Source organism: Arvicola amphibius, chromosome 1, assembly GCF_903992535.2.
Source record: "Arvicola amphibius chromosome 1, mArvAmp1.2, whole genome shotgun sequence".
Lineage (NCBI taxonomy): Eukaryota > Metazoa > Chordata > Mammalia > Rodentia > Cricetidae > Arvicola > Arvicola amphibius.
The window spans coordinates 145,857,781-145,875,634 of record NC_052047.1 but is presented as its reverse complement, the minus strand read 5'-3'; the positions used below and the strand labels follow the sequence as shown (position 1 = coordinate 145,875,634).

General features: G+C 49.9%; 1 protein-coding gene across 7 annotated transcripts in view; it reads right to left on the bottom strand.

Annotated features, from left to right (window-relative positions):
• Shank2 (SH3 and multiple ankyrin repeat domains 2) overlaps positions 1-17,854 on the bottom strand; it is a 433,832-nt gene that overhangs the window by 330,959 nt on the left and 85,019 nt on the right. For all 7 annotated transcript variants that reach the window (XM_038318246.1, XM_038318236.1, XM_038318225.1 and 4 more), the window contains exons 7-9: positions 13,748-13,899; positions 12,382-12,549; positions 1,172-1,288 (exon numbers count right to left, since the gene is read on the bottom strand). In XM_038318246.1, coding sequence (XP_038174174.1) covers positions 1,172-1,288; positions 12,382-12,549; positions 13,748-13,899 — 437 coding nt within the window. The remainder of the gene's footprint in view (positions 1-1,171; positions 1,289-12,381; positions 12,550-13,747; positions 13,900-17,854) is intronic.

Sequence of the window (17,854 nt, the reverse complement as noted above, 5' to 3'; positions counted from 1 at the left end):
CTTGAGTTCTGCTTATGAGTTTGTCCCCCTGGAGGCCAAAGAAAGCTGAGGCTTAGAGCCTGAGTCAGCACACCTGGGTTCAAGGCAACACAAATGACAACAGCCAAAGGCAGAACAAGCCACATGTCCACCCATGGGAGAGAGGGTGAGCAAAAGTGTCCATCCCTCAGTGGTGTGGGAACAAGATCGGAAGAAAAGAGCACCTGCCCCTCGTCACCACAGGTAGGGACCATGAGAACATGATGCTGAGTAGGCTGGGCATGGAAGGCCAGCTCCTGCAGGATCCTAGTCTTCGGAGGCCCCTTGAGTCCTCAAACCCAGCAGAAAGCAGAATGAGGTAATGGGGGCTGGGGAGGGGTCAGGGGTCAGTAGTTCCTGGGTGTAGTGGCATTTCAACTATATTTTAATAAATAAAAACTGCCTGAAGATCTGAGAGTAAAACAGTCCCACTAGTTAACCTTACTGACCGGATTATGATAACACACACCTTTAATCCCAGTAGCCACACTAGTTGCTATAGAAACTGAGCGGTACATGCCTTTAATGACAGTAGTGCACACCTTAAATCCCAGCCCTAGAGAGGATTGTAAATAGGAGGAAATAGCTGTCAGACACACAGTCTCCTGAGATTCCCAGAGGCAGGATTCCCTGCCTTTCACACTGAGGTCAAGGTAAGAGCCAGTGGCTGGATGTTTTTGCTTTTTGGATCTTCAGGTTGAACCCCAATTTCTGACCGAGTTTTTATTAATTGTGCTTCACCTGGGGACAGAGATTCAGTCTGGGAGGATGAGAAGTTCTGGAGGTGGGCAGTGGGGATGGCTGTGCAGCACCACAAATACACTTAATGAGAGAGAGTTTGTTATGCACATTTAACCACAAGTGAAAAGAAGACAGGAGGGGTTACCTAGTGCCAAGCTTCTGGACCAAGCAAAGTTGGCACTCAGCCAAGAAAACAGGCAGCCCCAGCTCCTCCCGTGTCTCCCAAACAACAAGCAGACCGGGTCATTGGCACTGCACAGGGCTGACTGGAGATCTGGGATGTGACCCGGAGCTATGCACAGCTTCACCAGTCTCTGGTTCCCACTAAGGCAGCAGGAAAGAGTTACAGAGACACCCAAGCCAGCCACCAGTGCACCCTGGGTTTAGGATGAGGGAGGCGCTTGCCACTGACCTGATTGTAGAGAGCACAGATATGCAGGGCCGTGTTCCCCGAGGCGTTCTGTGCACTCATATCCGCGCCATAGAAGAGCAGATGTTCCAGATGCTGGACATGGCCGTACCTGCAGGCCTGAGACAAGAGACTGAGTGAGATCTCAGTGGCTGCTGCTGGTCATTTCTGAAAAAGAGACCCCAGTGCTCCTGTGGGCGGGGCCTGAGACACGGAGGCTGCATGAGATCCCAGCACCGCCTGCTGTCTAGGGCTGAGGCACAGATGTTGAGTGAGACTTGGCACCTAGGTTTGCTCAGGGCACAAGCCTCTGCCCAGCACCCTACTATTCATTTAAAGGCATTGCAGGGCCCCTGACAGACCTCACCCCACCCAGTCCTGTAGACTGAGGCCCACAGATATCACACCCCATGCACACCAAGGATTGGGAAGGTCCCAGGCTCCCAGCTAAGAGGAGAGAGAGGGAATCCCTCCCCAGTTGGGAACCTACACTCTATTATTGGGCAAGGGGTCTGGAAGGGGCCTTAGGGTTCTTTCCACACAGATCCAGAAAGACACATTGTCCAACAGACAAATGGGTCTTTTTCTGACTTGGGGGCTGAGTTCTGTGAAGTGGAGGTCAGGACGCTCAATTCTGTGTTATTGGTTCATGCTCCCAGGCAGGAAGCTATTGGGCATGGCCATGGAGAAGCTAAGAGTCCTAGTCCTGTGTGTGTGCAAGGAGGCTTGCACTTGTCCTTCCCATGCAAGCACAGCTTCTCACTGCCTTTAAACGCAATCTAATCTTCCATAGGTAGGGCAGGCCCACCATGTGATCCATCCCTTCCAAGTCCTCCTAGGGGTTGACACAGTAATTATAGCCCAGGTATCTACGAGGCCAAACACACTTGGACTGCGTCCCAGACCTTCCATTAGCTTGGCCTTCACCTTCAAGGTTTTGGATGTCCTTGTTATTAGTGGGACTAGTGTCCCTCTCACAGGTTTGTATAAGTCACAGAGGACAAGGACATCAAAGATCACATGACACTGGGCCCCAAAAATAAGCATCCCAGTTCTAAGGGTCAGGGAGGTCCCTGCACAGGTGACTGAACACCTCCGCCAGTCAGTGACTTCACAGGGGGAGGAAGGTATGCCACACCAAGGACAAAGTCATTGTAGATGATGATATTGGCCCTGGATCCACAGACTATCTCTGATCAGTGTACAGAGTACACTTTACTTCAGCAGTGTCAATGGGAGCAAGAGCCACTCTGCAAAGAGGACAGGGAGAAGTAGACAGTGGTTGTTAAAAGCACTCGAAAAACATCCATTTATAGTGCCATGTCCCCTGTGACACTCTCACTGTTGACTAGACGGATCCGACAGGAGATACTGCTGCTCTGCCTGCCTGCCTGCCTGGTGGCCCCACTTCACTCAAGCACTTCCTCGTCTCTGGGATTGCCTGCCCAGCTCTTGTTGGTTCAGATGGCCCAGGTGCACCTGATCCTGCAGGGCAGGACATAGCTATGCAGCTGTCATCTCCATCACTGCAGGTAAGGTTTGGGGAGGAACCTCTCTGAGCCCAAACAGACTCAGGAGGCCAGGACAGCTGTCAGGACTTGTGGGAAAGTAACATTCTTTACAGCTGTGGGAGCTGGCACTCACAGCTGCTGGAGCTGGCACTCACAGCTGCTGGAGCTAGCACTTACAGCTGCTGGAGTTAGCACTCACAGCTGCAGGAGCTAGCACTCCAAGGGGAGCAAAGAAGAGAAGAGCCACAAGAACCTGAGGGAGGGACAATGAGCCAGGGAAGCCCATAGAGTAATCCACAGGGCCCTGCTGGGACTGTTCTGAGCTACGCCTCCTTTACACTGCTCTTGGGGTTGTTCAGAGACATTAAAATAAGGCCTAATTTTTTTGTCCCCCTGTTTGCTTCAACCAGTTTGAGCTGGGAATTTTGCTCCTTAAACTGAAGACACAATTTGGCTAATCAGCTCTCCTCAAAGGCTTTGCAGAGACAGCATTTTGTAGCAGCTTAATTTAATTGCTCTCTAGTCAGTAAAGAGGACTCGGTTACTACAGGCTCACTGAGCAATTAATCCAGACTCATTACCCCCTCCCCCAGGTAATCTGAATTCAGGAGGTTTATAGTTGCATCCTCAGGATGCTGTCACCTTTTTTTTTAAAATCAGGGTCAAAATATGACGGACAGTAGGAGAAGAAACAGAGGCACCATGTATGGACAGTCTGGGGAGAGTGTCCCCAAGGACCCCCTTCGTGTGCTTCATCCATTTGCATGCTACTGTTTAGAAACAAATAAATCAGAAAATGTATGGAAAGAACACAAAAACATAGAACAGATACCCATACCCACAGGATCATTATTCTGCCAGGCACTTCATTAAGGAGTCACCTTTGCTAGCCTCTCCATCACCGCCGCTAGCCTCTCCATCACCGCCGCTAGCCTCTCCATCACTGTAGCTAGCGTCTCCATCACCGCCACTAGCCTCTCCATCACTGTAGCTAGCGTCTCCATCACCGCCGCTAGCCTCTCCATCACCGCCGCTAGCCTCTCCATCACTGTAGCTAGAGTCTTCATCACCTTTGCTAGCCAGAGTTGAGCAAAGGTGTGCACAGGTGAGGAACTTGGGCTGTTTTTTTCTGAGCTGACGAGAGAAGCTAAAAGACAACCCTTGTGGTGCTGGCTTGGTATGGGGATTAATTAATTAACTTTATGTATATAAATGTTTCTGTCTCTCTCTCTCTCCCTCTGTGTGTGTGTGTGTGTGTGTGTGTGTGTGTGTGTGTACACAACATGCAAGCAGTACCTGAGAAGAGCAGCAGAGGGCATCTGCTCTCCTGGGACTGGAGTTGGGAACCACTATGTGGATGCTGGAAACTGAACACAGGTCCTCGAGAAGGGCAGCCAGTGCTCCTAATTCTTGAGCCATCTCCCCAGACCCTGGTATGGGGTATTATAGCATAAACCTGCAATTTTCTTTCGGATTGATGGGAGCTAGAATTTCACTATATAACACTAGCTGGCCTGGAACTCATTATATGTAAACCAGGCTTGTCTTAAACTTGTGGTGACTCTCTTGCCTCTGCTTTCCAAGTGCTGAGATTAGAGATGTAAGCCATCATACCAGGATAAATGCACAATTGTGACATACAGAGAAATAAAGATGGAAGTGGGGACAGCTGGCCCTCTGAAGCTGAGGAGACCATCAGCCACAGATAAAAAAGTATTCAGGATAAATACCACATTTGGACTGAACATGCACAGACTTCTTCTTATCATTGTTTCCCAAACAAAAGAGCAGAACAACTATTTGTGCAACATGTCCACGGTGTAGGGTCACAAATGACGTGGGTGATTCAGAGTTTTGGGAAGGGGGCACAAATGTATCTTTATATTACTTTACTTCGAGTCAATATGGTGTTTTGAATGAAAATGCCCCCCATAGGCTTGAATGTTAGAATGCTTGGCCCTCAGTTGGTGGAAGTGTTTGGGAAGGATTGGAAGGTGTGGCCTTGTTGGAGGAGGTATGTCACTGAAGGCAAGCTTTGAGTTTTCAAAACACTCATGGCATTCCCAGTCTCTTCCCACTCCTCTCTGCTACCTACTTATAGATCCAGATGTGAGCTCTCAGCTGTTACTGCTGCCATGCCTTTGCTCTGCCCATGATGGACTCCAGCCCTCTGAAATGGTAAGCCAATTAAATGCTTTCTTTTATAAGATGCCACAATCATGGTGTTTTGTCACAGCAATAGAAATGTAAATAAGACAGACAAGGCCTTACTCTGCGGCCCAGGATGACTTGGAACTCAAAGCCAATCCTCAGGCTCAGTCTCCTAGATGTTAGGATCACAGTTGTGACTCTCCATACCTGACTATGTCTTGTCAATTTTTGGTAAGATGTTTAAGAATCATAGATTATGGCATCATTTGGGTCCCAGAAGGGGAGAGGGAGAGAGAGAGAGAGAGAGAGAGAGAGAGAGAGAGAGAGAGAGAGAGAGAGAGAGAGAGAGAGAGAGAGAATACACACATACACAAGTATGCATGCATCTCAAACTCTGGCTAAGGAAGATGTTTTCCAGCAGTAGCCCAGTAGCCATGCTGCACTATAGAGAGGTAAGGTCTTGCAGAAATGGTCTGAGGCAGGAAAAGGAGAGGAGGAGCCTGTGTTGTGTGGTAATTCCCTGAGGTGAGACATTCCATTATCGGAGGTGAAACTCCTTAAGACTCAGAAGATTCTAAAGGGAGGTTCACTAAGGGGGAGGAAGCAAACAATTCATAATTCTCAGGATGTCCCTGAAACTGAGCAAATGTACAGGGCCCTTCTCTTTCTCTCTAAAGTCATACGAGCTGTCAGGATTGCTGAGATGCTCTTAACCTAGCAGGGCTGCCTGGAAGAGACCCTCTGTCCTGTCAAACTGCTTGCAAGCTGTGCAGGGAGCTCCAGGATCCCAGCTTTCATGAGCCATTGCCCATGTTTGGGTGGGCTTTGGTGACATAGCTACCTTTGGGTCATCCCTGGTCATGTAACTGATCTCTCACCCACACTCCTATAAGGAACGCCAATAAACTACTGATTTACTAAGTTAGACTTCAATAACATCCTTATTTTGATCTGTCACTGTCCATATCAGTCAGGGTCAATAGATGTTTGTGATGTGTCTCCCCAGGGAAACTATCACAAAACAACCTGAGGTAATTGTGTGCCCAAAAAGAAGGCTAGGAACATGCCTGTGATACTTTACACTGACTGCTGACTTGCTGGTATGTATTATCACTATAGAAACAGCCCTCTGGACAGGTCTGCAAGGGAGTTTCCACATTAGGTTCATTGAGGCATAAATATGAGTGGCGCCATCCCACGGCTTGGGGTTCCGGACTGAAGAAAAAGTGAGCTGTACACTGGTGCTCATCTCTCTACTTCCCCACAGTGGCTGCAATGTGACCAGCTGCCTCACACACCTGCTGCCATGCCTTCCCTGCCATAGGGGACTGTGTGTGCCCTCCCACTGTGAGCCAAATAAACTTTCCTGTCCTTAAACTGCTCTGCCAGGCATTTGTCGCAGCAATAATAAGAACAACTAAACAACGTTCAGATCCATTCCAAGGGGGCAGCCACGGGTCCAGAGAGATCCTAACACCAGGTGTTATCCAAGAATAGCTGCCAGAAAAAAGAAACCTATGAGTCTACCTTGCTATAAATAAAAAAGAAAACAAACATAGCTTTCCTGTCTGGTGTGTACCCAAGTAGAGGCAAAATGGAGGGGAGTCTCCACAGGACAAGGACAATAATCAATACTGACGAGCAATGTCAAAGCCAAAGATGCAGGTGAGATTGTGCATGAACTGGTGGTCTCAGGGATCACCCCCACGACGAGTTCATTACAGCAGGGAAGGAACAGCAATGGCGGATGTCTGGAGCTCACCAGGGTGCCACTAGCCACAGAAAGCGGTCATCACAGGCCACCTCACAGGACACAGTGTCAAGAGCACAGAGGCAGCAGCTTGGTGTCAGTCCTGTCAAATGTACACCTGGGTTTCCTCAGGACCCAGCATAATCTAGAAAAGAACTTCCCCGGAGTCTGAAGGAACCTAGAGGGCAAAGGGACCCAGGGCACAGCAGGTTTTTACACCAACAGGGTCCAGTGTAGACTCAGGATGAACCCTCTGGCCATCAAGGACATTGCTGGGACCGCGGGTGAGAACCATGTGTGGTCTGGAGTGTAGCATACAGGCATCTGCCTGTAGCTGTGCGGATACCTAAGTTTGCAAACACCCGGTAGATGGTTCTAAAACAAGAGAGGTGTTCCCTTCATGCAGAGACACTAAATATTACCAAAGGGTGGAAGCCAGACTCTATCCTGTGCAGGGTGCACCAGACACTGCTTCCAAGGGGATGGAGATCAGAGAGCAAACCGAAATCAGGATATAACACTGCCTCAGACTCTCCAGTCTTTCCCACTTCCTAACTTTCAGAAAAACGTGTTCTTGGGGACTCACCCAAATTTACTGCTTCAGGCACCCCTGGGGAGGACTAGGCATGAGTATTTAGAATAAGGACCCCCTCAGAGCACTGGGTTTACCCCAGCTGTGCCCAGCAGCCCACCCTGCCACCTGCCAAACAGCGGATTTGGCATGAGTAAGGAAACAGTGCGCCTCCCTTCAAGCACGGCACTGCCACCTGCTGGACATTTGTGGTAAATCTTTACACTGACACAGCAGAGTCCTAACCAGGGTATCAGTGTCACTATTTGGAGATGGGTCTCTAAGGAGAGTAGTAAGGGAGAATGAGGTTTCTAGTGTGGGCCCTATGCCACAACCAGAAATCCTTCAAAGAAGACTGGCCAATGGGGACAGATGCCTCAGTGATTAAGAGCATTGGCTGCTCCTCCAGAGGACCAGGGTTTGGTTCCCAGCATCAACAGAGTGGCTCACAACCACCTGTAACTCTAGTTCTAGGGGACCTAGCACCAACACCCACTTCTGACCCACTTCTGGCCTCCACAGGCAGTGCATGCACATGATGCACATACATACATACACGCATACACATACATACACACATGCATGCATGCATACATATATACATATACACACACATACATACACATAAAACAAGCAGGCAAAACACTCATACACATAAAATACAATATGTGAGTCTAAAAGGGGGGAGCTGGCCAAGACACAGACAAATAGAGGACATCCACGTGAGGTCATGTGGGGAGGGTGACATGTATGGGTACATCACTAATGGCATACAGGCATTGTAGAAAATGTCTCATGGAGTCTCTTACATTTGGCTGCCTTAAGAGCTCTGTGACTTGTTTGAGGACACAGAGTCCCTGCCCAGGCAACCTAGGAAGCATGAGTTTCTATTCCGGGCTGCCCACACTGGGCAAAACTCACTCCAGTATAAGGAGATGATTCCATACTCATGGTGTGGACACTCTCATAGGGTATGCGAGTAAGGGGGAGTCGGAAAGAGCCATTAGGAGCTGGCCTCTTGGCCGGGCACCTGTCTTCTCCCTGAGCATCTTGCCTGGGTTGGACCCGGCTCACTGCAGGCTGCACGGTGGCTGTACATGTACTGGGGGCGGGAGTAGAAAAAAAAAAAGAACTGAAAACTCTCAGGTCCCACCTGACACCCATGAGCAGTAGGAATGGATTTGGTTTAGTTTCTTTAATGAGGGTGTGTGTGTGTGTGTGTGTGTGTGTGTGTGGTGTGAGTGTGGTGTGTGTATGTGGAGTATGTGTAGGGTATGTGTGCTGTGTGTGTGTGTAGAGTGTGTGTGTATTTAAAATTTAAATAAAACAAATGTTTTTAAAAAGCTAAGTTTTTGTAGATGTGATTAAAACAAGAGCTCTAGTCATTTCAGGCACGAGGCACCGGCTTCAGAACAGACAGACAAGAGACAGCTCAGACCCCCAGGGAGCTGGCCAGGCGTTTGCCATGTGTGCTACCAGGAGGTGGCTCCAGGGCCAGCAGGAGAAAGTAGATGTCTACACGCCAGGATGCTACAGTCGACAGTGGTGCTACCCACAGAGGAACCAACTTCAAATCCTGAGCCCAGAAACCGGGGGCTCTGGGCTTCTCCACGAGGTCTAGAACTAGTTCAGGTATATCCCGACAAAACCCACCCGCCCTGTGCACTTTCTTCCCCCCAAACACTGTTGTATTCAGAATGGTTTCTTTTTTTTTTTTTTTTTTTTTTTTTTTTTTTTTTTTTTTTTTTTTTTTTTTTTTTTTTGGTTTTTCGAGACAAGGTTTCCCTGTAGTTTCTAGAGCCTGTCCTGGATCTAGCTCTTGTAGACCAGGCTGGCCTCGAACTCAGAGATCCGCCTGCCTCTGCCTCCCGAGTGCTGGGATTAAAGGCGTGCGCCACCACCGCCCGGCTCAGAATGGTTTCTGCTCGAGAGGTCTGCAAGGGAGATGGAGAAGCTAGCGGAGTAAGACAAGGCAGGGATGTACTTAGTTCAGCCAGCTGCTTGCTCTGTGACCTTAGCCAAGTTACTAGCCCTCTCTGAGCCTGCTAATTCACATGTTGACAGGAACAGGAAGCAGTCTTCTGGAGTTGCCTTGAGGATATATAAAGAGGGCAAGTTTGGCTGGGTAAGTGTGAACTGTGGCTAGGAGCATAACCTAGGAGGTGTTGGCACTGTCTCCTACTCCTGCCATGTCTGTACAGGGTCAGTCAGTTGTCACCCTGTTTAACAGGTGCAGCAGCCTACAGTTAAAAGAGACCAAAAAAAAAGCTAGGTAGAAACGTCACCTCTTCCGTAGAACATAGCTTTCCCAGGCTACTCTGAAACTGACCACTAGAGGGCGGTCCAAACCCTGGAGCTGAGCTGAGAAAAGGTAATAGGATTCCGGCAGGATTCACGAGTGTTAGTCTTCCAACATCTCCAGAGCACCACGGTCTGGGGGTTGAGGGACTGAAATACTGAAAAGTCTGGGTGGCAGTAAAACGACAAAACTCTCAATCCAGACCCAGGACGGAATTTGCCATCTGTGGGGCCCAGAAACCAGCAATAGCCAGGGTCCCACAGCCAAGGGCTGTCTGAGATAAGGGCATGGTTTAGATGAAAAGGCCAGGCATGTAAATGTGATGTCACTGGACTGTGAAGAGGGGCTGACCTGGTGGGGGAGGGGCAAGAAGGCTGGACAAAGGGTGGGGGAAGCAGGGAGGAGATGGTAAAGACGACGCCTTAAGTGTGCTAGGCAGAGGTGCCACTGCCACCCATCCCCTGCTCCAGGACACATGTGCCTGCTGGTCACAGTATGAGACCAGGAAGTATTATCACATGGGGACACGGAGCACACATACCTACTCCTTACATGTGCACACGCGTGCATGTGAGTGTGAGTGGGGCATGTGTGCACGTGTTTAGTTATGTGGCTTTAAATATGTCTGTCCCTGGCCAGCTTCCCTCATGTACCAGGGAGTTCTGTTCACACCTGGCTCCAGGCGTCAGGACACTGAGTGGGTGACAGGAGTCACTGATGCTCTGCCAGAAACATGGCTGTGTGAACAATAGGTGGGCAATGGAATCCCCAGTCAGTGCTGGGGAGGCTCCCGCGGTACTGCAGAGACAAACAAGCAGGCAACGTGCATGGGTGGGGGACAGTCCAGGGAGACATCTGAGCGGGAAGCTACCGTCAATCTTGCCCAGCACCGCGGAAGGGCTCAAGAGGGATGAGACTGAGCACCCAGCCGAAGGCTGCTCATCACCCTAGCCCGGGGAATGGAGGAGAAGCAGTAGGAATTGAGAAGAAAGAGGGAGCAGGTGGACAAGCGCCTACACTATTTCTCAGGGCTGTAAAAGTCAGGGTTCTCCTAAGAGACCGAACTGCTAGGGTGCACATGTGTGTACACAGTCTGTTCCCCATATCTGTGAGCTCTGTCACCTATGGATTCTCTAGCCATGGATAGTAATACTTGGGGAAAATTAGCATATGTATAAAACATACATGCCCTTCCTTTTCTTCTTGTCCCTAAACATGGTAGAACCATTGTTCTCAGAGAACTCACATCATCCAGGTTATTATAAATCATGCCTGTAATCCTAGCCCTGGGGAGCTGAGGCAGGAGGATTGCCTAAAGTTCGAGGACATCTTGAACTATGCAGTGATTTCAAGGATTCCTTAGGCCAGGGATTGAGACCTTGTCTCAGGAAGACCAAAACTGAAAATATCAAGAATCACCTTGAGACGGCTGAACATGCTTGGTCATATGTGTATGTTACGTGTAAATGCTACACTGTGTCACAGAAGGGTTCGGGGCATCTCGGAAATTCTGGGATGTGACCCCTGACAATCCTGAGAGATAATTGTACTTGGAAATGTATATATGGAGGAACACAGAGAGAATTTAAATACCTGAAATCATGTTTTATAGAGTTGGTTTCCATAGTGACAGGGCAGTTGGGTGAGGTCTGCAGGGAGGATGGAAGCTTGGTGGGGGGCTGGTGCTGCAGCTGGAGCCTGAACGGCATCTGGGGTGGAGCTGGGTTTTTCTAGGTACCCCAGACTTCCCAAAAATGAGCCTGTGCTGATGAACAGTCTCCAGCTCCCGTGGAGGGCTGCCTCCATGCTTCAAGTCTGCTGGTTAACCCCATCCCATCTTATAGCACACAGTCAGAGCAGTGCCTTGAGGAATTCTATCAGCATCTGGTACCACATCCCAGCAGTCTGTCGTGGAGAGAGTCTGTCCTTCATAAAGTAAGCGCAGGGCTAGCATCCAGTCTCACATCAGGCACATGAACAAGACGGTCATTATATTTCCTGCTCTGAGGTCCCCACCCAGTGTGGGCTTGGGGTTCCAGTAGCAGTATCAAAGAGTTCCACTCAACCCGTGCAGGCACGGGACCTTTTCCAGGCTGTGGGGCTCCACATACACAGGAAACAGACCAGATGAGGGCAGGTCCTGCAGGACCCACTTTCCTCTCTGTGACAGTCGGCAGCCCTAGGCCCTGAACAGATCTGGGTGGGCATGCAACCCCTCCTTCCAGGAGGGGCAAGTGTGAAAGGTGGCACAAGCACTGACAGACTGATGGAGAAACTAAGAACCATGAGAGACAACCAATCAAAGCCAAGTGAGATTATCCCAGGCTCTCTCCCCTGACTTGCCTACCCACCCAGACCCTTCCTCCAATCAGATCAAAAGCCTTGAATTCAGGCTATAAACCCCAACTTTAGAGAACTTGGACCATTTCTTCCTGCACCTGGGTCATGAGAGGCTGCCCTTCTAGAACCATCAAGTGGATTTTGTTTCTTGCTAGGGTCGTGGGAGTCATACCTTCTGGCCCCACAGTTACAAGGTCATACACTGCCCAGCTTCACGGTTACAAGATAATGTCTGAAAACCTCATGCCTTGCACGAGGAAATCAGACCTCATCCTGGGGTTACCTGGAACCTTCTTTGCCACGTCCCTAGGGTATCAGGGCCTGGAGAGCTCATAGACCATGGGGAGGGATGTACACTCTTAACCCCTCCCCCACTCTGGGTGACTTGCTGTAGACACACACACGATCACCCAGTTTCTCCTGAAAGTGGGAAATGGCCGTCTCTAGGTAAATGTGTCAGCACACAAATGCTGGTGACTAATATAAACTTTTCAGGACCTTGGGGTGGATCATCCAAGATACCAGAAGGGGCCTGATGCTCGGACGCTCTGAGGTCTGGGTCTGGCATCACAGGGAGGGGCACAGCCATACCTGGTGGATCTCATGCCAGCCATTCTCGTCCTTGCAGCACACGGAGGCATGCTCATGGAGAAGGAGCTCGCAGCAGTAAGGGTCACCCCCCACAATGGCCGTGTGATACAACGGTGTGAGTCCATAGCTGTCCTTGTAGTCTGGGGAGGCGCCGAGCTCCAGGAGGGTCTAGGGAAAGAATTGAAAGTCATCACTGGTCTCATGGATGGAACAAATTGAAGACACCCATGGATCACGTTCCCATGGACCAAGCTGACATCACGCCTGGATACCTGATATTCCCCCTGACACACACAGAACTGGGGAGTCCTAACAGCTGACTGGAAGTGACAGGTGATGCTCAGAGATGCAGTAACGGTCTGCACCTAGAGGAGAGACAGTCTGCAACTGCCATGTCTCAACAGGGTCCTCCTGGTGCCTAGAGCCCAGCATCCCAGGAGACAGCTGTGGAGAGCCATCAAGGTTGCGTTTACTAAAGAGAGACACAGCATTTGGAGTAACACACAGGACAGTGGAACTCCAGTGAGTCAAGGGGTAGGGAGCCTCTGGAGTAGGGTCAGGAAGATGTGGGCTTCTCAGAAGCCTGTAGGAAGGCAGAGCTGAGGTGAAGTTGGGATGGAAGAAATGAGAGGACAGCTTTCATCTCAGATCAGTCTGCAGCCAGGGGACCTGGCTTCCTCGCTGGGCTCTAGTGGAAAGCAGGCTGGAGCCACATTCTCTCTGGACAAGACTGCATGTACTGCTAGACAGGGCAAGGAGCAAAGATGTGGGGGAAGGAAGAAAGGAAGATGGGGTGAATGCTGTCTGGCAGAGGCAAAAAGATGGGCATTGGGAAGATGGGTATGGGAAGATGGGGTGGGGAAGATGGGTTGGGAAGATGGGGTGGGGAAGATGGGTAGCAAGGAAGACAGGCTGGAGGGACATGGGTCTGGAAAGGTAGGTGTGGGAAATGGAGTCGGGAGGTAGCCATGGGGAAGATAGGTGTGGAGAATACACCACGTGGAAGTTCAGGAGAAGATGTGGCTGGCCACAGCTGCCTCCCTCCGGGAGATGCAATGCAGGGGACATCAAGGCCATCAGTATTACTCATGGGTGTGAGGTCTCCTCTGAGGGACAGCATAAGGTTTAGCACCAACTCATTTGTTAGAAACATGAGCCTTTCTGTGGAGTAGAGGGTACAAGGTGGCTTAAGGCACTGAGTTCTAGAAGCAGCTACACCATAGAGGGGGCAGGAGCCTTCTGAGCTCCAGTGGGGACAGAAGTGGGCGCAGGGAACATGATCCCTGGGGAGGAAGTCATTATGAGGACAGCTCAGGGGACCAGATAAAGGAATCTGTTGCCCACACAAGACAGGTTCAAGGCATACCTTCAGGGCAACCTGGTTCCTCATCCGGGCAGCCTTGTGAAGGGCAGTCATCCCATCCCTGGCACGGAAGTCCAAATGTGCACCCCCATTTCTGAGAACTTTGATGACCTCCATGGAGTCATTGAGCTGGGCAGCCAGGGTCAGGGGCGTCTCTGAGGGAACCAAACACAAAAGTTTCAGAACACGGTGGTGGCGCACACCTTTAATCCCAGCACTCGGGAGGCAGAGGCAGGCGGATCTCTGTGAGTTCGAGACCAGCCTGGTCTACAAGAGCTAGTTCCAGGACAGGCTCCAAAGCTACAGAGAAACCCTGTCTTGAAAAACCAAAAAAAAAAGTTTCAGAACAAATATCCAGAGAAGGAGGCCAAGCCCCCCTGAGTGCTTAGCCACATGAGGGTCCTCAATAGCGAGCAGCTCCTTCTGTGTGCCTACGGCCCCTGAGAGTCCACACAGTCTGGAGGACTCAGACAACCCATGGCAATGACGGACACATGGGATCACATGCAAATCAAAACAGTAGCAGCAGGGTCTCCACAATGCAGGCCTTGGTGCCATGAACCCTGGAGAGCCCTGTCATGCTCACTGAGGACAAAAGCCTGGGCACCATCCTTACATGTCCCTCACAGGAACTCAGACATGGCTAGGCCAGCACCATTTGTCTTTCTGATTCATGACACACACAGACCATGTGTGGCTGTCAGGAACCAGGCTGCAAGGCTCCCATGTAAATAAGGACTGGAGTCCTCTGGGTGCCACAGAGCACCAGGACAACATACAAGTTACTGTGACACAGAGAGACAACACTCTAGAGCAGTGGTTCTCAACCTTCCTACTGCTGAGACCCTTTCATACAGCTCTTCATGCTGTGGTGACCCCAGCCATAAAATTATTTCATTGCTACTTCATAACTGTAATTTTGCTACTTTTATGAACTGTAATGTAAATATCGGATATGTGACCACAAGGGGAGTCGCAACCCACAGGTTGAGAACCACCACTGTTGAGTCTCCAGATCAAGGCAGAGGAAGATAAGTGGGAAGCGTACTTGCTATTCAATCACGAGAACCTGAGTTAGAATCCCTAGCACCCAAATAAAAGCTGGGTGCAGGTAAGCCTGTCTGTCACCCCAGCAGAGATAAGTGGATCCCAAGGGCTCACCGCCCAGCCAGTCCAGCCAGAACAGCGAGCCTCAGGTTAGGGGAAAGCTGCGCCCACTCTAGTGTTTGCAACACAATGTCTTGAAAATGTTCCTCACTTTTCGTGTGTTGAGATTTCCTTGATTTTTAAAACACTTTAGAACTTTGACATGTACATCCAAGCAGACGCCTGGTACCCCAAACTTGGACCACTGGACTTTAAAGTTATATACACCATCACCCTAGAAATACTCTGGCAGTGTTATAGGCAGAAAACAACCAGGACGTATTTCAAGAGGCATCAGCAGCAAGGGAAGGAGGTAGGACCCTGGTGGGTCAGCTGAGAGCTCCAGCCTGACTGCAGGGATCTAGGACACCAGGGAGGGCAAGGTGGAGATGTAAGGGCTCAGAGCAGCTGCTGAGAGCTCAGGATACAAAGCGGCAGCTGGAGGATGCATGTGTACGTGTGCGTGTCTGTGCGCGTGCATGTGTGTGTGTGTGCGTGCACGTGTGTGTGTGTGTGGGAGTCTGCACATGTGTGTCTGTGCGCGTGCATGCAAGTGTGTGTGCGCACGTGTGTGCATGCGTATGAGTATGTGTGTGAGTATGTGTGTGCGTGTGCATGAGTATGTGTGTGCATGTGCATGTGTGCCATGGGAGAGGTCCCAGAAATCAAGCATCTGGAGGGGTGACTTTTACTGTGTCAGGCAACAACTATGGTAGTGAAAACCAGTCCTCCTCTTAAGGGTTGGGTGACCACTAGCAGGGTTCTTGAAACACTGATTTAGGAGGCTGAGGGATCCCAGGATGGAAAATCTAACACAGAGAGGAATGATGCATGTATCACAATGTGGTGACTGGACATGGGGTACACAGGCTGACCTGAGCTACTCTAAAAGTCGAATGTAAGATGCAGAATAAATAAGACACGGGGAACAGCTTTCTAGTTTGAGCTCAGAGGCCACAGTGTCAGCCAGCTGCTCTCCTGTGAACGCAGCCAACCCCAGCATCAGGAAACACTTTCCTCTCAATATCAGCTGTCACCATCATCATCAGAGCAGCTGGTGCTGATGCTGACAAGAGACCCCCAAGGTCAGGCTCAGAGCAGCTGGTGGTGATGCTGACAAGAGACCCCCAAGGTCAGGCTGGTGGACATTCTCCCATAGGATTAGGGGGAAGGGAAGGTCATCAGATCCAGATGTGAGATCCAGCTGTTCCCACTTGGCTTTCCCTCCCAGGCATATGTAATTCTACCCAGCTACATGTGGTCTCTTCCAAGGTACTAGAGCAGTGGTTCTCAACCTGTGGGCCAAGACCCCGTTCACAGGGGTCACCTAAGACCACTGGAAAACACAGATATTGGCATTGCAGTTCAAAACAGCAGCAAAATTAGCTGTGAAGTAGTATCAAGAATAATCCTATGGGGGCTGGAGAGATGGCTCAGCGGTTAAGAGCATTGCCTGCTCTTCCAAAGGTCCTGAGTTCAATTCCCAGCAACCACATGGTGGCTGACAACCATCTGTAATGGGGTCTGGTGCCCTCTTCTGGCCTGCAGGCATACACACAGACAGAATATTGTATACATAATAAATAAATAAATATTTAAAAAAAAGAATAATCCTATGGTTGGAGCACCACGACATGAGGACATGTATTAAAGGGTTGCAGCGTCAGGAAGGGTGAGAACCGCTGTGCTAGAGAATACAAATTGAAAGTTAATGAAGGGGCCTCTATCCATGCAGATAAGGGGATATTACCCATTTTGGGGTGGAACTTTGCAGTAATACAACTGTTTTAGGGCCACCCACACTCCTATAAGTAACCCTTCACCAAGGCTCCTGTGACTAATCCCTCAATCGGGCTCCTACGAGTGACCTCTCTCCTCTCACCCAGACTACAATGACTGTCCCTCACCTACGCTCCTGTGAGTTTCCCCTCACTGTGGCCCTGTAGTTAAGCCTGACTAAATCATTGGTCTGGGCTAGTCTTGGAGTTGTCTCTTTGTTCTGCTCTATCCAGAGCAAACAGAAGTTCATCCATGCCTTTGCAAGGGAAGTTAATGCAATGCACAGATTGAAAATAACAACAATAAAAAATATAACCAAGAAATAACACAGTGTGAGAGTAGTTTTCACAGCGTCCATGAATCAGGTTTTATAAACAATCTAGAGATGACACAGGCTGCCAGAGGATGTGCACGGGTTCTGTGTGACTAGAGCATCCCTAGAGCTCAGACCTGAGGAATCCTACAGCCTATCCCTCATAGATATGGAGGGACACCTGCACCAGGCAAAACCCACATAGAGATTGAATGACCAATAAATGGCAGCAGGAGGAACAATTTCACAGACAGACACAAATCTCCACTGTGCCCTTAAGGAGGCAGGAAATAACACCCTACTCTTTAACAGTGGGCTGTGCCAACTGAGCCTCTTCCCAAAGGCACTGTATGGGACAGGCTCAGCTGGTGACTCTCAGGAAGAAAGGCCGCAGACAGAGCCATGCAAGAACGTCCAAGTCAGCACCCCAGAAATCAGGCAGGCTGACTAGGTAGAAGCCCTCCATAAAAGATGAGAGATGCTTCACCTCCTTCGTGCTCCTCCCCAGCCCCACACTCATTCATATTTATGAGATCTGTGTCCAGTCGAGAAGAAAATCCTCGACAAATGTGCATGGAGGAGCATCTGAATAAACAGCAGGCCAGTTCTCAACGCTGTCAAGCTCACCACCAAGAGAACAAGCCCAACCAACTTCCAAAGCCACACGGCCTCCAGGGACATGACAAGTAAAGATGGCACAGGCCCTCTGACGTACCCAGACGGGAAGAAAACATTTCAGGAAAATGAGGAAATCAAAATGATGCATGGGCTTTGTAACACTCCCATGGAGAAAAGAGTTCAGTGACGGCAAAATAAGCCACCCTGATTTAAGATGTTAGCAATGGGTGAGCGGTCTGCAGAAACTCTCTAAG